At 36.1% G+C, this 25,816-nt stretch overlaps 1 protein-coding gene and 1 non-coding gene across 2 annotated transcripts in view; both read right to left on the reverse strand.

The window, feature by feature from the left end:
• VWDE (von Willebrand factor D and EGF domains) overlaps positions 1-25,816 on the reverse strand; it is a 104,246-nt gene that overhangs the window by 18,064 nt on the left and 60,366 nt on the right. Inside the window, exons 24-28 of the mRNA XM_049776122.1 lie at positions 24,214-24,309; positions 20,840-20,935; positions 20,654-20,749; positions 18,971-19,066; positions 11,568-11,671 (exon numbers count right to left, since the gene is read on the reverse strand). Of these exons, the coding sequence (XP_049632079.1) occupies positions 11,568-11,671; positions 18,971-19,066; positions 20,654-20,749; positions 20,840-20,935; positions 24,214-24,309 (488 nt within the window). The remainder of the gene's footprint in view (positions 1-11,567; positions 11,672-18,970; positions 19,067-20,653; positions 20,750-20,839; positions 20,936-24,213; positions 24,310-25,816) is intronic.
• LOC126032495 (small nucleolar RNA SNORA51) lies at positions 8,942-9,072 on the reverse strand. The gene has a single exon (XR_007503875.1). It is a non-coding gene; the product is annotated as a small nucleolar RNA SNORA51 (small nucleolar RNA).

A 25,816-nucleotide genomic window follows, 5' to 3' on the forward strand; every position in this document is an offset into this window, starting at 1 on the left:
CAAGTCCACCTTATCAGCTGAGAGTTACCCTCTGATTTTTTCTGACTCAGGATATTCAAACTAAACTTGTTTTCTAGTAACAACAACATGTGGGAATTACAGGAACTTCAAGATCACTCTATGAATCTGCTATCCACATTAGATTCTGAGAAAAGTCAATTAAAGAATGGCAATTGACAGAGAGGATAAGAAACTTAGAGAAAGTAAGAAGAATCCATTTAAAAAAAAAAAACTCGTGTTTTGAGCTTTCAGAATGCTCAGCTTCCACATCAGCTTCTCTCTTTGAGCTATGGGATACTTTTACTAAATCACATTCCCGTTAGTTGAATCAAACTTAATCTCAACTGATGGCTCTCATCAGAGAGAAGGTCTTCACCGAAGTGAGACTAGCATAAAAAACAGGTTACCTTAAAGCAGTTATATTCAACACTAGGGAGAGTTTGCACCCTGACAAGCCAAACTCCAGATCATTATAAACAAGAGGCTTAGAGAATGTATAACAGGGATGAGGTTCATTTTTCTGTAAAGGACTATTTAAATATTTAGCACATCATTTTCATACATTACAAAAGGCAGACAGGCTTCAGGCAGCTAGCAAAAGGCAAAGTACCAGGCTAAACTATATGATTTCTCTGGCCTTAAAAGCATTCCTTTGTCCCTGAAGTAAAGTGGCCACTGTTTTACACCTAGAAAACATTATATGATATCTTTTGGGGGCAAACTGAAAAATTTAAAGAAAAATATTTTCTAATAATGGTTCATTTTTTACAACCCATTTTTAGAGTTCTGCCAAATAGGGAAGATTTCTAGGAATAAGCTTTAAAAATGTTATTATTCAGCATTAGATATGATGTTTCAACACAACTTACCACATGGTCTTCTGGTTTTGTCTTCCTTCTTCCTTTCATGGGCCACTCCAGTGTGGTAGAACTCAGGATTGAAAACACTCCTGCCAATACTTGGGCAGGTGCAATGATTTAGTAGGTCAGTAGTGGGGTCCTCCAAAGCCCCACCAGGATGTGCTACGGTGCCATATGATACCAATGATCAAACTTAGGACCTCACATGTGCTAAGTATGTACTCTACCACTTGGGTTATCTCTATGCCCTTCACAACTCTGCTTTATCATTATTTACATGTCTACTGTTTTATCCACATCATCAGAGAAGACAAAAATGTGTTTGAGGGGCCGGAGAGATAGCATGGAGGTAAGGCGTTTGCCTCTCATGCAGGAGGTCATCGGTTCGAATCCCGGCGTCCCATATATGGTCCTCCCGTGCCTGCCAGGAGCAATTTCTGAGCCTGGAGCCAGGAATAACCCCTGAGCACTGCCGGGTGTGACCCAAAAACCACAAAAAAAAAAAAAAAAAAAAAAAAAAAAATGTGTTTGAATACTCATGTAATTTTAACTCTATATTTTTTCTCTGCAAACAAGAAGTAACTTGCTATTTTTGTTATCTGCAGAAGTGATTGAAATTATCAACTACAGACTTTTTAAAGCCCAGTGAAAAATATAAGTTAAATTTTCCCTTTTAGATAACTCTTTGCTTTTTATGAACAAATGATTGTTCCTATCTGAAAAATAAAATAAAGGCAGAATCCCAAAACTTCTTAAAATACATAATATTATAGATATTATATGGTCTCTTCATTTAGGGTTTCTGTAATAATTGTTAGTCACCTTCTATTTATCATTTAATGTTAAGTATCTTTATTTATTTAAATATTATTTAGAACATGCATATCACAAGTAATACATTATTAAGTGCCCTAAATGAAATATTAATTTAGTTAACTCTAGTCAATACTTTAAAAATTATAGTTGAGGCAGAAGCCATCTTGGACCATGAGGTTTCCAGCTGCCTGAGACTGGATTTCATCAGCGTTCCTGCCGGTGATCCTGCCTGCTTCAGAGATGGGTCGGGAAGTAGACACACTGATTCCTGCTGGTTTCTGCCAGGAGTCAGAAGGGTGCAAAAGCCATCTTGGGACATGTTGTTTTCAGCTGCCTGAGACTGAATTTCATCAGCGTTCCTGCCGGTGATCCTGCCTGCTTCAGAGGTGGGTCAGGATGTACACACACTGATTCCTGCTGGTTTCTGCTGGGTGTCAGAAGGGCACAGAAGCCATCTTGGACCATGGTGTTTCCAGCCGACTGAGAACTGCCAGCGTTCCTGCCAGAGATCCTGCCTGCTACATAGTTCTTGGCTGGCTCTGCCCTCCTGCTGTGCCTTGGATGACCCTGAGGACATGAAGGGAACTCTTTGCTTTGCTTGTCTGTCTTCCCTGAATACTTGAAGCTCTCCTCAGAGGCCTAGGAAGTGCACCCCCCCAAAAAAAAAACAACACTGTCATCTGTGAGTGTTGCCTGTGCTGTTTTTCCACTGCCCTGTCTCCGAAACCTTTTGGGAGTGGGCCAAAAAGAGCCCAGAAAAATAGCTCTCCCAGAGGCTCATCCAAGGGCTGAAGTGCCAAGGAACTGTGTCTGACCATGTGGCTATCCGAAGTATTCTGCAGAAAGGAAGGTCCCCTGTTTATGACATCAGGCTGGGATAATCTACGCTGGGCAAGAGATTCCCGACTGTGCGTGTTGCCTGTGCATGTTTTTCCACTGTCCTGTCTCCGAAACCTCTTGGGAGTGGGCCTAAAAGGGCCCAGAAAAATAGCTCTCCCAGAGGCTCTAGAAGAGCATGACCGCTCTGCTTTTTCGTGGCCACACACTCTTTCTAACCAATGAACCCCACCACAACACGCAGAAAAAAAATCACACTACAAGCATGACAATGGGGAAACCTCGCAGGCAAACACCATGCACAGAGAATGAAGATGATAGCTCGGATGACCTAAAAAATCCCAACCATCTGATTAACCTCTTACATAAAAATTTTAGAGTAGCAATATGGAAGATGTTTGTAGAACTCAAAGAAAGCATAGATTGATCTGAACAGAACATAAAGACAGAAATCAGAAAACTCCAAACTGAAATAACAGATCTGAAAAACACGGTAGCTGAACTGAAAAACTGAGAGGATGGCCTCGCCAGCAGTGTAACAGTAGCTGAGGACAGAATTGGCGTGCTGGAAGATGAGATGCAGAAAAACTTGACACAGCAGAAGAAATTAGAAAAGAACCTTAAGACAAACAATCAGGCAATGGAAAAAGTACTCAAGGAATGTGAACAGATGAAAATAGAAGTCTTTGATAAACTCAACAGAAACAACATAAGAATCATTGGAGTCCCAGAGACCCAGGTAGGAAATCTCCAGGAAGAATCAACTTTCAAAGACATTATCAAAGAGATACTCCCAGAGTTAAAGACTACATGCAATCAAATCCTACATGCCCAAAGAGTACCAGCTAAAAGAGACCCAAAGAAAAACACCCCAAGATGCATCCTCGTTACAATGACGAATCCCACAGATAGAGATAGAATATTGAAAGCAGCAAGATCAAAAAGGGAAATTACATTCAAAAGAGCATCCCTAAGAATTACAACAGACATGTCATGAGAAACTCTCAAGGCCAGAAGACAGCGATGGGATATTGTGACAAGACTGAATGAAATGGATGCCTCACCAAGAATACTGCACTCAGCCCGACTCACGTTCAGATTTGAAGGAAGGATACATAGCTTCTTAGATAAACAACAGCTCAGAAACTTCACAGATGATAAACCAGCCTTAAAGGAAAAACTGAAAGGTCTACTTTAAGACAAGAGAGACCAACAAACACAGCAAACTTATCTACAAAGATGACATTAAATCCTATGACAATCATCTCCCTCAAAGTCAATGGACTAAATTCACCAATTAAAAGACAGAGTGGCAAAATGGGTTAAAAAGATGAATCCAACCTTCTGCTGCCTACAAGAAACACACCTGAATAGTCAGAACAAACATAGACTCAAAATCAAAGGCTAGAAGAAAATCATCCAATCAAACAACACCCTTAAAAAAAGCTGGGGTGGCCATATTAATATCTGATGACACCAACTTTATACTCAGAAAAGTGGTAAGGGACAAAGATGGACACTATGTACTAATCAAGGGATATGTGCAACAGAAATAAATTAGACTACTAAACATATATGCACTCAACGAGAGAGCAGCAAATTATCTAATACAATTACTGACAAATCTGAAAGAAAACATCAATAATAACATAATAATTGTGGGAGACCTCAACACTGCCCTGTCAATACTTGATAGGTCAACCAGACTGAAACCCAACAAAAACATACTAGCCCTGAAAATAGTAATGGAAGAAAGAGTACTAGTAGATATATATAGGACACTTCACCCCAAAAAACTTAGATATACATTCTTCTCCAATGTACATGGGTCATTCTCCAAAATAGGCCACATGCTGACACATAAAACATACCTCCATAAAATCAAGAGGATAGAAATCTTGCAGGCTACCTTTGCTGACCACAAGGCTCTGAAATTAGTTGTGAACTACAAAGCCACACAGAAGAAAAACTTTAACAATTGGAAATTAAACAACCTGCTACTAAACAACCAGTGGGTCTGAGATGAAATCAAAGAAGAAATCAAAACTTTCCTGGAAACAAATGATAATGAAGACACAAACTGCCAGAATCTATGGGACACAGCAAAAGTGGTCCTGAGAGGAAAATTTATAGCTTTACAAGCACACATCAGGAAGAAAGAAGGGGCATACCTGAATGACTTAATGACGCAGCTCATAAAATTAGAAAATAACCAACAAAAGGAACCAAAAATAGGGAGACAGAAGGAAATAACAAAACTGAAAGCAGAATCAATGAAGTGGAAAACCAAAATCAATCCAAAAGATCAATGAAAGCAGAAGTTGGTTCTTTGAAAAAATAAACAAGATTGATAGATCATTGGCAAAACTTACAGACAGAGAGAGAGAGAGAGGAGAGAGAGAGAGAGAGAGAGAGAGAGAGAGAGAGAGAGAGACCTGATAACCTGTACTAGAAATGAGAAGGAAGAGATCAGGACAGATACTGCAGAGATCCAAAGGGTAATCAGAGACTACTTTGAGAAACTTTATGCTACTATATATGAGAACCTAGAAGAAATGGATAAATTCTTGGACACTTAAAACCTTCCACAGTTAAGTAATGAGAACAATCAGTGCTGGCGGGGATGTGGAGAGAAAGGAACTTTTATCCACTGCTGGTGGGAATGCCGTCTAGTCCAACCTCTATAGAAAGCGATATGGAGATTCCTCAAAAAACTGGAAATTGAGATCCCATTTGACCCAGCTATTCCACTCCTAGGGATATACCTTAGGAACACAAGAATACAATACAAAAACTCCTTCCTATTCACAATAGCCAGGTTCTGGAAACAACCAAGATGCCCTTCAACAGATGAATGGCTAAAGAAACTGTGGTACATATACACAATGGAATATTATGCAGCCATCAGGAGAGATGAAGTCATGAAAATTTCCTATATATGGATGTATATGGAGTCTATCATGCTGAGTGAAATAAGTCAGAGAGAGAGAGAGAGAGAGAGAGAGAGAGAGAGAGAGAGGCACAGAATAGTCTCACTCATCTATGGGTTTTAAGAAAAATAAAAGTCATCTTTGAAACAATCCTCAGAGACAATGAGAGGAGGGCTGAAACTTCCAGCTCACTTCAAGAAGCTCACCACAAAGAGTGGTGAGTGCAGTTATAGAAATAACTACACTGAGAAGTACCATAATCATGTGAATGAATGAGGGAACTGGAAAGCCTGTCTTGAGTACAGGTGGAGGTGGGGTGGGATGGAGGAGATTTGGGACATTGGTGGTGGGAATGTTGCACTGGTGAAGGGGGGTGTTCTTTACATGACTGAAACCTAATCACAATCATATTTGTAATTAAGATGTTTAAATAAAGAAAAAATCATAAAAATTATAGTTGAAATGATACCTATAAAATTTGTTTCAATTATGGGATCCAAATATTCCCTAATAATTCTAACCTCAAATTCAAATCTTTATTAAGCAGTTGGCAAGTTCTGTTTAAAATTTGTGCGCTTTGCTAGGCACTACATCCAGTTGTGCTCAGAGATACTGGCCACTTCTACGATGCTGGGGTTGGTGGGTGAGGTGGAAGGAGGTCATGATGTGACTGGGATTGAACTCATATGCTCTACCATTTGAATTGTCTCTACCCAGTTTCATGTAGTTTGTAATGTAAAACAATAATACATCAAAATGATATTTTAATATTTTATAATAAGAACTGCGAGGCTTATTTGAAGGAAGGTTGGACCACCCTGGGTGGTGCTCAGGACTTACCCAAGATTCTGTGCTGAGATTATTCCTGGCAGGCTTTAGGAACTATGTGGGGCACTGGATAATAAATTGAGGTTGGGCACAGTGCCAGGACAAGTGAAGGACACTTGTAGTGTACCTTCACTCCTGTAGTATTTCTCTAATCTCACTAGGAATATTTTAAGTTCAGAGAAGTACTGTAAATTAGTTGGTCAAAGAAACTATAGGAATTTTAGATAATTCAAACCTTTCATTTAAATATAAATATGACTAAGCACAAAACAGGAATGCATACTAGATCTACAGTAGATCTACAGTCTAAATAGATCGTAATAGATAATAATAGATCTACAAGATCTACAATCTAACTGATTTCGAGAAAATTACTTATAAGGTGATCATTGAAAAGTTAAAACTTTTCAAGTATATTATTAAATCATCAAATATTTTTTTTTATTTTTTCATATGAGTGTTCTTGGCTGGGGCTAAGAAATGACTCCTGACAGTGCTCAGGGGACTATGTGGTACTGGGGATTAGACCTAGGCCTCTTGCATTCAAAGCATGTACTCTAGCACAAAGAATTAATCTTTCTGGTCCATCACATTTATTTCTCCAAAGTAGATTTTGGATTAAAGTTTTTTTAAGTTAACAGATATGAAAGTATCACAAAGAAATAAGGAAAAATTAAATTTCTTCTCCATAAATTCATCAAATTACTTGCTTTTCTAAACACATTATATTTCTAAAACATTAGTCTCATTTTCATGAGTCATTAGCTTTTATAAGAAGTGCTTATATATAAAATCTATAACCCATAGCTTTTCTTCATTAGTAGCATATACAGGTCCATTAAATCTATTATAAATGGGTAGCCTACTGATTAATATTTTAATTGTTGCTTAGAATTCTTGATGTGGATGTCTAAAAAATGTTTATGAAAAAGAAAATGTATTATTAAGACCTTTCAGAATAAATTTTTGAACAACTATAAGCTTTTTGTTATATTTTTCTTCTTTTATTGTTTTTAGCAGCTATCATCTTTTAACTATGCCAAGTGTAAATTTTATAGGGATACTGAAAATATTGCTTTGCTGTATACAGAACAAAAGTGATAAAGAGGCATGTAAAATTCTATCGACTTCAGAAGTGAGAATTTCAAATATAATTACTGACTTTCACAAATGTTAATTTTTCATTTATTTATAGCACTATTTTACTTTCTAGCATTCAAATTTTCACAAAAGTTCACAGTGTTAAGCAAACACATTTTGGCAGGAGCTTATTCTTCATTTGTATATCTGCATTTTGGCAACAAACAAAAGGCAGTGAAATACATTCTCTTGAATAATTTAATATTTTTCTCTTTGGTTTGAAGTTAAAATAGTTTTATGAAAGAAAAATAGTAATTTCAAGGAGAATGTGAGGTTTCACAGAGAGAAAGTAAAAAAGAAAATCCAAACGTGAAAGGAATAGTACTGCAGAGAAAGGCCTGAGACAATCTCTCAACAGGAGCAACCTAAAGTAGAAGAGAAGTTACACACAGATTGCTGGAAGCAGCAGACCAAGAGTGAAGTGCTTCAAAGAATTCTCTATGGCCACTTCTCAACAATATAAAATATAACATTTCTTTTACTGAGTGTAGATTCTTATAAAATTTAGTAATAATTGTATTCTAATAAGTTTTACTTTATCTTTTTGTTTTGTTTTGGGGTCACACACAGTAATATTCAGAAATTACTCCTGGTTCCGTGCTCAGGGATTATTCCTGGAGAGATTTGGGGGACCATATAGGGTAACAGATTGAACTTGGATCAACCACGTACAAGGCAAATACCCTGCCCATAGTACTATCTCTCTAACCCCTAATCTTATATTTTAGATTTAGAGAAACCTTAAGTATGTTCATACTTAAGTTTTGTGAATTCATTATTTAAAATAGGTATTTTAAATTGATGTTCTTCTTTTTGAAGATAAATGAAACCTCTAAGGTCAACTATCTGATAGAGAAAAGGAAGATTTGCATCCTTCAAGGTAGTTTCTTATGAGTAAGAGATGAAAAAGGATCATGAGAAAGGCTCTCTAGAGAGTTAAATAGAAATCTGTAGGAAACTATAATTTGTTCACAGGAATTTGCAGTTAGGTATATGAGTAGATTAAATATTCACAGTGGGGTTCCAGCAAATTTTGGATAATGTCCTATTCTGAGTTGGTTGGTGATAGTTTTTGAAGGTTATCAAGTATTGCAGCAGCCAAAGGAAGGTGGCAGTGTGAAGCACCTAGTTAGTGTTTTAGCCTGACATTTTCAGTGTTAACCTTTCTGATACAGCAATTGTCCTGACTTTATGTAACTCCTGCCACCCAACCACTGCTTGCTCTTCCAAAATGCTAATAATTCCAAACTCTGCATTAAATAAACTTTGCATATGCTTTTCTTTGAAGGGGGACTAAAATCAGGATGTCATACAGAGAAGCTTGAACTTTGCCCTGAGCTCAATATCTAGCCTTAAATTCCTATATCAGAATATATAAGGGATAGCCCAGTGGAATAGGACATGCCTCAGATGTTTGACTCCAACAATGTAAAACCAAACAAAATCATCAAGTGGCCTCTATTAAGCTGACTGATCTCTGATGATACATTAACTGTTACATAGGATGAGAAAACTATTTTTTCCTCTTTTTTTTGCCCCCCAATTCACAATACAGATGAGGCAAAGGGCTGTGTTGAGGTGTATATGAGGTGCATTTACTGTACCTACTCTTTCTATACAGTCAGTGTAAAGAACACAGTCTTGGTAAGAATTGGGAGGTCTTATCTTTTCTTTTATTTTTCTTTGATATTTTAATATATATATATATATATATATATATATATATATATATATATATATAAATCCTTCACCAGTGCAACATTCCCATGACCAATATCCCAAGTGTCCTTCCTCCCCACCCCACACTGGCCTGTACTCTAGACAGGCTTTCTACTTCCCTCATTCAGTCACATTTTGTTATGATAGTTCTCAATGTAATTATTTCTGTGACTGCACTAAACGATCCCTGTGGTGAGCTTCATGTCCAGAGCTGGACCGTCCAGTCCTCCTCTATGTTTTTCATTTTTCTCAAAACCCATAGATGAGGGAGACCATTCTGTGCTTACCTCTCTCCCTCTGACTTATTTCACTCAACATAATATATGCCATATACATCCATGTATAGGAAAATTTCATGACTTCATCTCTTTAAATGGCTGCAAAATGTGTATATGTACCATAGTTTCTTTAACCATTCATCTATTGAGGGGCATCTAGGCTGTTTCCAGAGTCTGGCTATTGTAAATAATGCTACTATGAATATAGGTATGAGAAAGAGATTTTTGTATTGTATTTTTGTGTTCTAGGATATATCCCTAGGAGTGGTATAGCTGGATCATATGGGAACTCAACTTCCAGCTTTTGGAAAAATCTCCGTATAGCTTTCCATAGAGGTTGGACCAGACAGCATTCCCACCAGCAGTGAATAAAAGTTCCTTTCTCTCCACATTCCCGCCAGCGCTGCTTGTTCTCATTTTTCCTGATGTGTGCCAATCTCTGTGGCGTGAGATGGTACCTCATAGTTGTATTGATTTGCATCTCCCTGATGATTAGTGATGTGGAAAAATTTTTATGTGCCTTTTAGCCATTTGTATTTATTTTTTGTCAAAGTGTCTGTTCATTTCTTCTCCCCATTTTTTGATGTGATTAGATTTTTTTTTCTTGTAAAATTCTGTCAGTGCCTTGTATATTTTGGATATTAACCCCTTATCTGATGGGTATTGAGTGAATAGTTTCACCCACTCAGTGGGTGGCTCTTGTATTCTGGGCACTATTTCCTTTGAGGTGCAGAAGCTTCTCAGCTTAATATAGTCCCATCTATTTATTTCTGCTTTCACTTGTTTGGAGAGTATGGTTTCCTCCTTAAAGATACCTTTAATCTCAATGTCATGGAGTGTTTGATCTACATGTTGTTCTATATACTTTATGGTTTCAGGTCTGATATCTAGGTCTTTAATCCATTTGGATTTTACCTTTTTACATGATGTTAACTGGAGGTCTAAATTGTGCATTGTAAATGAAAACTATTGTATTTAATATTGTGGTCATTTGACATATCAGATACATTATCGCGATATGTAAGTAGAAAATCAAATTTAGGTTACCTGGATTTCTTCTTTCCTCTAACAATAACAACAAATACCATTCACATTTTATTAGTTTTTGGTTTTGAAAGTAACTTAAATGATACACAAATAAACTTTAAGTAGATATCTTTGACTTTTTTCTTTAAAAATTTATATTCTTCAGCATAGAATTATAATTTATATGCTTGATATTATTCAAAAATGTTTAATCTGTAAGAAGAGAATAAAATTTCAATATTAGAAAACTATTTAACACTCATTATTTGTTTCCTTCTTCCCTCTGACATGACACATCCTGGCTCTGTTTGCTATCCAAGCACTTATTTTATAAAATTCAGATCAGATCAAGATACTAGTGTGGGAGCCACAAAAAAAAAAAAACAAAAAACATATCTACATACAAAAAAAAAAGAGAGAACAGGTTCTAGAGCTGGGCATGTACTCCTAAAGCTGAACATTTTGTCATGTCTTCCTTTCCCTGACATAACTTTACTCAGTCCGGTTCCAGATACAATTGCAGAAACAAAACTAATGGAAGAATTGAGATTTAAAATAAAAAAAATAGAGAAGTAATTTAGTTTGAGTATGATCAAAAGTAGAGTTGAAAGATTTTGAGGTAAGGTTTCCCATCTCATGAAAATTTCAAATAATATAGTACAATGTATATTTATATTATCTTGAAAACCAAAGTGCTAAAGCTTTTACTTTTATAGTTTTTCAACAATAGCTAATCAAATAGTTACTCAATATATTTTGATTTTTAAATCTTATCACTTCTGCTGGGCTGGAAGATCATATGCTGGGATCAAACTCAAATTGGACATGTGCAAGGCAAGTGGAATACTTTCTGTATTATCTCTCTAGCCCCCACCTTTTTGGGGAAAGAGAGTGTGGGTAACCATCTCTAAAGTCCAGAAAACATAAATTAGGCATGATTTATCAACATATTGAGATATTGGGATAGTTTGCCCTCTTTTAGTTCCAGTGCCATGAAATTACATTGCATTTTATTTTATCCTCATAAAAAAAGATCCTTAAGTGTATAGAAAAATATACATAAGTCAAACAACTGAGTAGATACCATATTCCAATATCTAATATTTTTATTTTCTCTTTGAAATTTAAAGTACCTGTACTTTCTTCTCACAATAGACTCCAGAATATCCCATGCGACAGGAACAGATGTTGGGAGATACACATCTGCCTCCATAAAGACACTTTTGACTACATATTGCTGAAAAACACAAATTTTAAATTATAATATTAAATATAAAATATTTAATACATGTGTCTGTGATATAAACTACTGGTAACTCTATGAGGAAAATAATCACAACATTATGAGAATGATGAACTGAATTCCCAATTTGCTGCATCCAAAGAACCCACAAAAGACACATCAAACCAAAACACTCAAAACTCTTAGAATTTTTTCAAAAAATGGTTTTGTTATTTATAGTTATTTATTTATTGTGGTGATATACATGACATTTATCGTTTTAAGTATATATCCCAGTAAATTAAATTTAACCTTCACTTTAAATATTATTTTATTTTTATAAAATTTTATTGAGATCAATGTGAATTACAAGTCTTTTACAGTTGTATTTCAGGTACATAGTGACAGTGAATTAGGGCCATTCCCACCACCACTGTTGACCTCCTCCACCAAAGTTCCAGCATGCATCCCATAACTCCACTCTTTGCCCCCCAGAATGTTAGTGTAACAGATCCCTTTTGTGTATAGCTTGTTATAGTTTGGGTCTCTTGATTCTGTTGTTGTTGACTTTGATTTTGATGTTTTTTTTTATTTCCATTTAATGCTCCTGAGACCTCTTGGTCTCTGAACCCATCCACTTTTTTTCTCAATTTGAGGAGAAATAGAAATGTGAGGCAGAGCAAGATGATTCATGTTCTATGGTTCTTTAAAAAAAAAAAAGTGGGAGGCCTATCTAGAACCTATAAATATAAATAAAAAAGAAAAAGAAAATAAAATAAAACAAATAAATATATATAATAAAAATGGAGGGCATATGTGGCAAATTGTTTTTTGGTTTTTTGAATAGGCATAGTAAACATTGGAAAAACTAGAAAGGGAATTCCATTGGCCTAAGATACACAGGGTGTCTATACCCTTAAAGCATACTGTCATAAGACCTACTACAGGCTCCAGACTTGTTAGTTGTCCAACCCCAAAGTCTTTCTTTATGGTGCCAGTAAAAGTTATGCTCAGTTGCGGTTGTCAAAGTTAGTCCTCTATAATTAGAGATCTTTGTTTTTGCACAGATCCTAGGACAAAGGTGCTTTTGATCTCATCTCACTATTAGTTAGTGAGGTAGAGCAACTTGTTGTTTCCTTGTCATGAGGGTGTCGTATGAATCTACCTTGGCACAAGTTGGTGCCAGAGTGGTATTAGGGTCTGGTTGATTCCTGGTACTATGCAAGGAACTGTGCCAGTTCTAAGATTGGGATCTGGGGTTCAGGGTTGGACAGTTGATGCCTGATCACATGAGGTTTAAGTCAAGTCCCCATAACAAATGTTCAGGGTGGAAGGTGCCCCGGTATTACAAAATTTATGGGTTCTTATCTCTAGGAGATAAGATTTTCTATCATAGATTTTTCCATTTTGGTATGCCTAACCATATTATATTATTGGTGCATTTGGAGGTAAAAATAACAAGTTATACAATCTCTGTGTCCTGATTTTGACCTGAGCTCTTAACCCAAACAAGAGTTTCTACTTGAGAGATAGTATGGAGATAAGGTGTTTGCCTTGCCTGCAGATGGCAGGTGGTTCAAATCCCGGCAGCCCATATGGTCCCCCGAGCCTGCCAGGAGCGATTTCTGAGCGTAGAGCCAGAAGTAACTCCTGAGCACTGCTGGGTGTGACCCAAAAACAAAAAAAAAAAAAAAAAAAGAATTTCTTTCTTACTGAGCAGAACCAAAACAAGCCCAAAAAAATGAGGGTGGGGGAAATGGAGGAGGATACCTCTACATATGGAAATAAACACACTAAGAATTATAATTATTAAGGAAATAAATAGAAAATGAAAATGTATATATCCCCATTAAGTCTTTTGAGATAGTCTGGGGAAGGGTACAATAAAAATCCAGGGCACATTTTCATCCAGCACCATGGTCTTGTGAAGTCTGAGAAATGGTTTGCAGCATTTTTGCAAAATTTTAATAGCTAGGGTGAGTGCAATAGCACAGCTAGGGGTCAGAGCAATCGCACAGCTGGTATAGAGTTTGCCTTGCATACAGCCAAACCAAGACTGATCCCCAGCATCCCATAGGGTTCCCCAGAGCCTGCCAGGAATAATTTCTGAGCACAAAGCCAGGAGTAACCCCTGAGCACTGCAGGGTGTGCCCCCCCGCAAAAAAAATTAAGAGCTAGTTTAGTACTAACTAGTATTGGTTAAGACAGCTTTATTACTACCAATGCAAATTAAATATTGAGCTTTAAAACTTTATCAATATTTTGATACTGTACTAGAAATTTCTACCTTAAAATCTCTCCCAATAAAATCCGAAAATACTTATACTTACCTATTTTTGACTATTTATCTATTGATAGGAACTAAAAGATTCAACAGAAAAAACATATCAAATAAACTGATTTTAATTATAAAACAATGTATATTTAATTCTTCTTTTAAGTACATCCAAAAATTTTAAATCTGAAAAAAGTAAGTATAATACAAAATTATGGATGAGAATTTATCATAGGTGAGCTACTTGCTTCAACGGCTCATATTGGAAGATGACATAATGTAAAAATAATATTCCTTTTACTATAATATAATATTAAAGGATTACACTTTGATTTATTGGGCATGTCTGGATAGATTATGTAATACACAAATCTCCACAGCTAAGGAAGGAATTAATACAAATTGTAGTTTCAAATCACATATATTTGAATACTATCATTATTTCCAGCAGATGGCAGTAACACATTTGCTCAAATAACATCAGCACTAATTTCAAGACAATGGGAAACAGAGAGAACATTTAAGGCAGTAAACATTTTTAGGTTCAAATAAAGTTGCTACAAGGTATAAAACCCGAGTGCATTTCTTCAGGCTGTTCAGAAGACAATCCACAAGGACTGGAGCATACTTCCCTGCTTTTATTTATTCTGATGACTTTACTAACTTTAGTCATAAGCAATTTTTGAATTTTTGAATAGTTCATATAAAATTAATTACATAGGCTAAAAAATGTTCTGCTAGGAAGCTCTAGAGCAAAAGGATCAGTTATTTTGATTTCAGTTCATTATCCTCTTTCTCATAATCCACACAGAGCTGTCTCTAGAATAAATATCCCAATTTGAGATTGATAACTCTTCTTTTTTTCTTAACATGTCTAAATTTCAATCAGAATATATTTAAGTATGTTTTGTCTCTGTGTGTATTTAAGAGATTTAACACATCTCACAGAAGATATGAGGTATTATTATTCACCCCATTACTCATACACATCATGCTTTTTAAATTTTTGTGGGTTTGGAAAGGGGGAGAGATCACACCTGGCTGCTCAGTACTATTTCTTGGTCTTGTGCTCAGGATCAATTCTAGCAGGGCTTGGTGGACCATATATGGTGCTGGATGTGGAATGTCTGCAATCAAAGTAAGCATACTCTCTACTTGTATTGTTCCCCATGAAAGATTTTAAAATTTTTTGTTGTTGTTTTGCCACTCCTATCAATAATCAGGGTTACTGATTGCGGGAACCACCTGGCTCTGCACTCAGGAATCAATCCTAGCAGTGCTCAGGGATGCTAGGAATAGAATCAATATCGGCCATATACAAGGCAAGTGTCTTATCATCTATGCTATCACTCAGCCATGTTTTATCACTTTATATCATTTTTATCACTTTTTTAATAAAAGTTTTAAAACTTTTTTTTTTTTTTTGTTTTTTTGGGCCACATCCAGTGATGCTCAGGAGTTACTACTGGCTATGTGCTCAGAAATCGCTCCTGGCTTGAGGACTCCGGGGATCGAACCGAGGTCTGTCCTTGGTTAGCCACGTGCAAGGCAAGCACCATACCGCTGTGCTACCACTCCGGCCCAAGCTTTTAAAACTTTGGGTTGGGCCAGGCGGTGGCGCTGGAGGTAAGGTGCCTGCCTTGCCTGCGCTAGCCTAGGACAGACCCGGTTCGATCCCCTGGTGTCCCATATAGTCCCCCAAGAAGCCAGGAGCAACTTCTGAGCGCATAGCCAGGAGTAACCCCTGAGCGGCACAGGGTGTGGCCCAAAAAACAAAAACAAAAACAAAAACAAACAAAAAAAAAAACTTTGGGTTGTTTTTTTTTAATCTTTACTTAAGCACCATGATTACAAGCATGTTTGTAGTTGGGTTTCGTCATAATCAGAATACCCCCCTTCACCAATGCAACATTCCCACCACCAATGTCCCCATCCTCCTCCACCCCTGCCTGTATTCTTAACAGGCATTCTGCTTCTCTCATTCTTTAACATTGTCATGCTAGTTGTCAGTGTAGCTATTTCCCTTACAGCATTCACCACTTTTTATGGTGAGTTCAAATTGTGAGCCAGAAACCATAGGTATATAAACCAACACAAAGGTAAAACACTTCAGGACATGAAAACTAAAGGCATTTTCAAGGAAGAAACAGCACTCTCTAAACAAGTCGAAGCAGAGATACACAAATGGGACTATATCAGGTTGAGAAACTTCTGCACCTCAATAGAAATAATGCCTAGGATACAAAAGCCATCCACAAAATGGGAGAAGCTATTCACCCAATGCCCATCAGATAAGGGGCTAATATCTAAGATATACAAGGTACTGAGAAAACTTAACAAGAAAAAAACATCTAACCCTATCAAAAAATGGGGAGAAGAAATGAAGAGACAATTTCTCAAAGAAGAAATACAAATGCCAAAAGACACATGAAAAAATGCTCCACATCACTAATCATCAGGGAGATGCAAATCAAAACAACAATGAGATACCATCTCACACCACAGAGACTGGCACATATCACAAAGAACAAGAACAATCAGTGCTGGCAGGAATGTGGAGAGAAAGGAACTCTCATTCACTACTGGTGGGAATGTCGTCTAGTCCAGCCCTTATGAAAAACAATATGGAGATTCCTCAAAAAACTGGAAATCGAGCTCCCATTTGATTCAGCTATACCACTCCTAGGGATATACCCTAAGAACACAAAAATCCAATACAAAAACCCCTTCCTCACACCTATATTCATCGCAGCACTTTTTAGAATAGCCAGATTCTGGAAACAACCAAGATGCCCTTCAAGAGATGAATGGCTAAAGAAACTGTAGTACGGGGCCGGCGTGGTGGCGCTAGAGGTAAGGTGTCTGCCTTGCCAGCACTAGCCTAGGACAGACCACAGTTCGATCCTCTGACGTCCCATATGGTCCCCCAAGCCAGGAGTGACTTCTGAGCGCATAGCCAGGAGTAACCCCTGAGCGTCACTGGGTGTGGCCCAAAAAAAAAAGAAAAAGAAAAGAAACTGTGGTACATATACACAATGCAGCCATCAGGAGAGATGAAGTCATGAAATACTACTATACATGACTGTACATGAAATGTATTATGCTGAGTGAATTTAGTTAGAGGGAGAGAGAAAGATACAGAAGAGTCTCACTCCTATATGGATTTTAAGGAAAATTAAAGACATTGAAATAATTCCCAGAGTTAAGGACTCAAGATATGAAGCTCACCACAAAGAGTGGTGAGTGCAGTTAGAGAAATAACTACACTGAGAACTATCATAATAATGTCAGTGAGTGAGGTATGTAGAAAGCCTGTCTCAAATATAGGTGGGTGGTGGGGGAGGGAAAATAAGGGGCATTGGTGATGGGAAGGTTGCACGGGTAAAGGGGGGTGTTCTTGTTATGACTGAAACCCAACTACAATTATGTTTGTAATTTCAGTGTTTAAATAAAGAAATTATTTATACTTTTTTTTTTTGGTTTTTTGGGTCACACTCAGCAGCACTCAGGGGTTACTCCTGGCTCTTCACTCAGAAATCGTTCCTGGCAGGCTCAGGGGACCACATGGGATGCTGGGATTTGAACCACCATCCTTCTGCATGCAAGGCAATTGCCTTACCTCCATCCTATCTCTCCAGCCCCAGAAATTATTTAAATAAAAAAAAAAGAAACAGGACTAAAAATAGACAGCTAACTGGGATAAATTATTTTCACTCAACACATCAGATAATTAGTTGATATCGAGGCTATACAAAGTACTCACAAAGGTAGCCCCAATTTGAACAATACAATTTGAACAGTACAATTTGAACTGTATTTCAACTCAAGACACTTCTCTGAGGAAGACCAAAACAAAGGGAGAAGAAAAAATACTCATTATCACTTATCATTAGAAAAAGCCAAATCAAGACAACAATGAGATAGCATCTTACATATGTGAGTATGACACATATCAAAAAATATTGGGAACATGGGGCTTGAGCACTAGCATAGCAACAAGATTTTTGCCTTGCACGCTGCTGACCCAGGATGGACCTTGGTTTGATTCCCGGCGTCCTGTATGCTCCCCCGAACCAGGAGCCATTTCTGAGCACATAGCCAGGAGTAACCCCAAAACAAAAAAAAAAATATTGGAAACAAATTGTGTTGGCAGAGATGTGGTGAAAAATAAATTCATCCACCGCTGGTGGGAATGCTGCCTGGTCCAACCCCTAGAAAACAGTATTGAGGGTTCTCAGTAGACTAAGAATTGATCTGCCATATAATCCAGCAATTTCTCTTTTTGGTGTCTATCACCAGGATACAAAAACATTGATCCAAAAGGATGTATGCGCACCATTATTCATTGCAGCATTCAGTACAAGAGTTGGAATCAACCTAGATGTCCAACAACAGGCAATTAGATCATGAAGATGTGGTACATATATACTATAAAATACTACATAGCTGTAGGGAATAATACAATCATGCAATTTGTTGCAACATAGATGGAATTGGAAGATATTATGTTAAATGATATTATGCTAATGAGATATTAAATGATGAAGCCAGAAGGAAAAAGGATAAATACAGAATGCTATCTCTTATATGTGGTATTTAGAATAACTGCATAAAGAAATGCAATAATTTAAATAGGTGTTGTTGATAACACTCTAGGCCCCAGAGTATAATGAGGAGAAGGAAAGGAAAAAATTGAGTGGAGGATGAGAAACACAAATATGAAAAGATGGCCCACAGGTATCAAGAAGTCTCAGGTACATTGGTTAAGAAATGATAGAACTAAATATCCAAACCAGAGCCAACAACAATAAAATCATGAGACCCAAACTCTTAACAATCAGAACTTAAAATGGGGCTATTATGTTGGCAGGCTGGGGGACATGCCAGGTGGTTGCATGCACTCTGGGAACATTAGTAAAGGGAGATCAATGCTGGTGATGGGATTGGAACTGAATCATTGTATGGCTGAACCCAATTCTAACGAACTTTGTGAATCACAATGATTTCAATAAAAAATATTTTTAAGCCATGTCACTTACGTCTTTGACACTGCACTCCTTCCCATGTGGAAGGACAATGACATATGTTGGGAGCAATACATTCACCACCATTTTTACATTTCTGAAAGCAGATAGCTGCAAATAGACATATAAAAATTACTAAACACACTTTACTATAAACAACAAAAATTTTCATTAAGATAAAATGACAAACAGATCAAAGTCACTGGCTGAATTACCTATTCTCTTAACATTTTGTCATGAACATTGTCTAGTATCACTATGTATTCATGCAAAACTTGATTTTAAGATTCTGCAAGATTTCTATTGATAGGACACATGGCAATTTACTTACCCCTGGTTGGATATTTTCCCATTCTCCAATTTGATCAATGCTTTTTAGCTGCTAATTTTAAATTATATTTAAATAAAAAGATAAGTATGTGACATTTGAACAAAAGAATGTTCTCATTATCTCAGAAACTATCCAGAATTAAGAACAGTGACTCTTCACTTCGAAATGGGCCAAAAAATCAGTAGTTTCCCTAAAAGTTTCCTTGATCTCTACTGAAGAAAAGAAACCTGAAACTTAAGAACTTGCCACTTATCCTAGTAAGGGTAGTGCAAACACTGGAAAATATAATATATTCTCTTCCTCTTCTAACCTGAAAGAATAAATTTAGAGGATATGTCGTTTTACTATTTCTAATAAAAGTGTATCTCCTAAAGTAGAATTAAAAGAGCAGAAATTAGATGTTTAGGGGTTGGAACAATAGCACACTGGGAGGGCTTTTGCCTTGCATACAGTCGATCCCTGGCATTCCATATGGTCCTCTAAGCCTGCCAGGAATTATTCCTGAGTGCAACACCAGGAGTAATCTCTGAGCATCACTTGGTGTGCCCCCATCACCACCACCCATAAAAAAGAAAGAAAGAAAATAAAGAAATCAGTTGTTTGAAGCAGGTCAACTCCATAGGCTCATTCTTTTCTTGAATCAGATACCAACAAAACCATGAAAGATTAAGACTACACCAGCCTATACAGCAGAAAATTGATCATCTCAGGACAAGAAGGTAAGCCAAGCCCCCATCTTACCACACTTGTGCCTCTATTATCCAGAATCACTGTTTCCCCAATGGCCCTGCCTTATCACTGACACTTTTCAATTTCCTTTGGGTACATCATTCTGATCACAATTCAGGTATGCTGATTTGGGGGCTGATATCATCAGGGCTTTGTGGCACAAGTGTGGGCATTCTACCTCTGTATCTTCTATCTTCTAGAATGCCTGACAACTGAGTAAGTCATAATAACAGTAATAGTGCTTTAAATTTCTGGGCAACTTCATTTATTTGATTCTGTCATCCCTAAGGGAACACCCCAATTAACAGAATGAATATCTAACAACAAGAGCTTACTAAACTTTCTGCCATTATATTAATGACTGATTTTCACAAATGTTCATGCTACTGTACTTTTTCTTCTTTCTTTTTTTTTCTTATCCATTTTATGTTTTTCAATAACTTTGCTTTCACTTATCTGGAAACAAATGTATTATGATTAACTATGTCAACTATGTGATGAATTTTCTTTAAATAACTAAATTAACTAATTTGTTTAAAAATAGACAAAAATTAAAATGAAAATACTCCTTATATTAAATTCTGCTCTGTGTTCCACAAAATACATCAATTTTAGCATCTCAAGGGTATTTCTCTTACGTGTGTTGCATCGTTTTCCTCTCCAACCAGAAGGACAAGAACAAATGTTTGGTCCCACACACTTTCCTCCATTCATACACATAGGGTCACAGATGCCTTTGGTTAAAAAAAAGAAATTATTCTTAAAAAGTAATAATTTAGTGCTGACCTTTTTAGTAGTTGGAAAATCATTAACAGAAGTCTTACTTTTTTGACATCTTCTCCCAGTGTAACCTTCTTGGCAGGCACAAACATTATTTCTCATGCAGTGGCCACCATTCTTACAGGGAGGATGACAGACAGCTAAAAACACAGGCATACAAACATCAGTAATCCACAGTATTACATAATAAATTATTATATATTTTAGTATGAATTTACTATCTAAGACAGAGAATTGTACTATAAAAATAAAAGATCACAACTGCAAGTCATTAAAATAGTTCTTTTTTTGTTTGTTTGTTCTTGGGCCACACCTGGTGATGCTCAAGGGTTACTCCTGGTTATGCCCTCAGAAATCACTGCTGGTTTGGGGAACCATATGGGATGCCTGAGGATCCAACCGCAGTCCGTCGTAGGCTAGCTGGAGGAAGGCAGATGCCTTACTGCTTGCGCCATCGCTCCAGGCCAAAATAGTTCTTTCTATATCACAAAATGTACTGATTATGGCTCTAAACTGCTAGTGGATTAGCACAATTCAAAATGTATTGGTGAATTGTTTATAACAAATGGATTCTTCTGTATAATAGTGTGGCTCTTATAAAACATCCTATGCTTCACTATAATTTAAAGTCAGGATATATGATCTGGGAAAAACTAAAAATTAAGCCAAACCTACTTCAAATTAAGAATAAATGTGTCTATTCCAGTGAAAATTATAAAAAAAAAAACTCAACAATCTGTGATAAGTACTCTTAATCAGAAAGGTAACATTTTTGCTTTGTTTTTGGAACACACCTGGTGGTGCTTGAGAAACCATGTGGGATGACAAGAATCAAACCCAGGATGGCTACATGCAACACAAATGCCCTACCCACTGTAACTATCACTCTAGCTCCCCCCATAATGGCACCATTTTACTTGTGACGTCTTTCTGAAAGTAATTGAGAAAAAAAATCCTTAATAATAATTCCATTGTTTTATAAAGAATTGTATAATCCTTAATGGACTGCACTAGAAATTTCTTATATATTATTTTGCCCATGGAATTTAGAGATTATTGTTTGTCAACTATTATGAAAAGAATTTACTGTTTTGTTTTTCTTCTGGAAAAGCAATTAAATGCATTTATTTAAAATAACATTTAGAAAAATTTTGAGGGAAGATTTTGTTTAATTTTCCTCTAAGATAATTAAATATTTTTCTGTATTTTAAAATTGATTACCAAATGTGAATAGTGCTAAAGAACAATGGAGTTCAGAGGGCTAGCCAGAATCTGAAAACAAGTACTCAAGAACATATGTGTGGATAAACAATCTATGGTACATCTACACAATGAAGCTCTTAGAAAAATTAAGTTATGAAATTTGCTTATACATGTATGGATATGGAGATTATTATGTTGAGTGAAATGATTTAAGGAATGGGATTGACATAAAATGATCACACTGATTTGTGGTATATAATTAAAATGGTAGGGTGGTATTAATATCCAAAGACAATAAAGTTGATGTTCAGAAGGACCAGTCCATGGTAGGAAGCTTGCCACAAATAGAGGGGGAGTACATTTAAGGCAGAGAAGGAACCACTATGATGATGATAATTAAAATCGATCACTTTGGTCAAGAACTGTGTACTGGACAGAAATAAAATGGCAGCATGATTGCAGTAACAAGACTGAAAAACCATAGTGTCTAAAATAAATAGAGAAGAGAAAGAGAGAAGAAAAATGTGTGCCACAAAAGTAGACAGGAGAGATGGCAGAGGGAAAGGTGCAAGGGAAACTTGGGACGTGTATATAATCTTATTCTTACATAATATCTTCTAGACTCAGATAGGTCTTCCTTCAAATGCCAAAGCATACAATCCTATATCACTGCCCTGAGGAATGGAAGCATAGCATTCAAGCAATGAAGGAAATTGGAAAATGTATTTAAAAATCTCATTCATGCTTTTTAATAGAGTATTTAACTCTTTAATGATGGTTCTTGCTAAAGTTTTGTTTCATCTGTTGCAATTCTATGGAACATGCACATTTTTTTATTTATCTATAGCCTGCCAATTTTATTCAATGGTTTTTGTATGTGTATACTGCCCTTCCTTCCTATTTACACTGTCATAGGATTCACTAATGGATGTGATATCACAAGAATAAAATTATGTTATGTTTTGCATAAAATATTGCTTAACAGTAGCTGGGTAAGTGCTAACTATATGCACTTCAGCTCACAACTGTCTCTTATATACTTAAAAGATAATAATTTGGAGGCTGAAAGATTGAAAATTTACAAAATTGGTTTCAGCTAGGAAGCTGTGGGGTTTAAGGCATTCCAAAACCTGTGAGCATGATAATAAAGAGATAATGATAGTTAAATTCAAATTAGAGATTTCCTTCTTTCCCAATTATTTGGCAAATAAATGTAAAAAAGATAATATTTACTCCTATAATTTACTAAAAATGCCATAAGTATAAACTTTCATCTCTCCCATATGTCTATAGGAAACTATATCTATATTTAGTAACATTGGTTTAGACATAAACTCTAAATTTTCAAAATATGTCTTAACAGTCTTTTTTTCTTTCCATTTCAAAAACTGACTCCTTAAAGAAAGTTGAATTTAAGAACTCTGTTTCTATATACCTAGTATAAGTATGTTCTTCTTTATTTTAGTTATGATGAAAATAATAGGTTAAAAATCTCTAATAAAAGAAATGGGATCAAATGAAAGTGAAATCTACCAAAAAAAAAAAACCAGGTTTCCAGGATTACATTCAGATAGATTCTAACTAATTTTTGCCAAAAATATACTTTATATTTCACATAAGCCTAAAATATAAAGATGAAAAATATATACATTAAATTTCATTTATTGAGAATCAATTTATACCTATACTGTCAGTCTCAGGTCACATCCAACAATTGTGGCATTAACTATATCAGGGAAAGTGTGAAAATAAAACATCCAAGAAGGGAGGAAACAATAATTTTGTGTATATATGTTTGTATTACATTGCAGAGTGCAATGTGTTGCTAAGTCTTAAATGCTTAATTAAACTTAAGTGAAAAGAGATTGTGATATAACAATAGATAGAATTGCCATAAATAAAACACCTTTATTGTGAGCATCAAAAATAACACCATTTTCTATTAGAAAAGGACTTCGCTTATTATCTTATTATAATTTTAAAAAACTGCACAAACAAGCATCAAGATTGTAAGCCCAAAAAGTATTGAAAAGAAAAAATCACTTTCATAATTACTCTGATATGTTTTTATAACTGGCAGTTTGGTGGAAATTTTGTAAAAACACAAGGAAGAGAAAAATATAAACACCTCTCTTTAAATTTGTCCTTTTCTAGGCATTCAAAGCTCTGTGCCTAACTTTCTCTTTGCCTTTTTATTTATAAAGAAAAAAATTACCATTCTGACACTGTGCACCAAAGAATCCATCTGGACAGAGGCAAGTGTTTGGCTTATTACAGGAACCACCATTGAGGCAAACAGGGTCACACAGAGCTAATGAATAGCAGGAGGGAGAGAGACCATACACATTTTACTATTTAAAAAATGAAAGTTTCATAAAAGTCTAGAACAGAGCATAATGAAATATTTCCTTTTTACCTTTTTACTGTAAGTAAAACCCATAATCTATAATTAGGTAGACTTTGCCCAATATAAGAGGAATGACAAAACTGGATAATTACTTTGAAAGTATGTTCATTGTGTTTACAAATAATACCAAGCTAAGAATGTGAAGGCTGTGAATAGAATGCAGAAAGCCATCAGTTAGCTGAAGAAAATGATAGGGAAAAAAGCTTAAAAAATTATTGTAAGTTAGAAGACATTTCAACAATGATAACAGAGCTGAGCTTTATGTGGTGTCATATACCACTTTCAGCATCCTTTTCAAGGTAATTAAGAACACTATCTAGCACACTCAGAAAAAATTTGTTTACTTTTTTATTTATTGTGTGTGTGTGTGTGTGTGTTTGATTTTTGGGTCACACCCGGCGGTGCTCAGGGGTTATTCCTGGCTCCATGCTCAGAAATTGCTCCTGGCAGGCACGGGGGACCATATGGGACGCTGGGATTCGAACCGATGACCTTCTGCATGAAAGGCAAATGCCTTACCTCCATGCTATCTCTCCGGCCCCTTGTTTACTTTTTCACTTTTTTTTGCAATAATGGAAGCCCAATTTTATTTTTAAACAAGATTTTTCCAACTTTATAGGACTATTGTAACTACCATTTTCATCCAAAAACATTACAAAAATTGATTTCTTTCATCTCTTAGAAGTGCACTTACTACATTGCTTATTATACCTAACTTGTAACACAGACTTTTTAAATAATTCTTTTTCACTAATGATATGCTATTTGAAATCTGGTAAAAACTCAGACTGATACTTTTTTCTCCTTGCATCATGTTTCACACACAGCTGGCAAGCTATAAATGTTGAATTAAATTTATACTGGGAACACTCATTAGATTATAATGGATTAAATTAAACATACATAATTACAAACACTGCTGCTGAAAGCAAGTCTGGTACTGTGATAAATAAATGGATAAAGTGATGGTATCCACGTAATTCAGATCTGTTTGAATATTTAATGAAATGAAATGCTTGCATTGTGTTAAAAAATTGAAAGAGATTCAGCAGATGCACTAATTATTATTAAATGCATTTAATATTTATTTTGTTTTGGGGGATATGCCCAGCAGTGCTCGGTGTTTATTCCTTACTCTGTACTCAGGGATCACTCTGAGTGGGGCTTCAAGGGGTGCATATGGGATGTGGGAGCTCAAACTCAGGTCAGTTATGTACAAAACAACCACCCCACCCACTATACCAAAGCTCCAGCCCAAATATTATTTATTTTATAGGGGTGACACCTTGTGGTGTTCAGTGACTGTTAGGGCTACACCTAATAGTGCTTGGGGATTAAGTAGTACTGAGGATCACACACAGATCACAAATTTACCATTACTTTAATTGACAGTCATTGAATACACTTCTGG

Source organism: Suncus etruscus, chromosome 1 (genome assembly GCF_024139225.1).
Source record: "Suncus etruscus isolate mSunEtr1 chromosome 1, mSunEtr1.pri.cur, whole genome shotgun sequence".
NCBI classification, from domain to species: Eukaryota; Metazoa; Chordata; class Mammalia; order Eulipotyphla; family Soricidae; genus Suncus; species Suncus etruscus.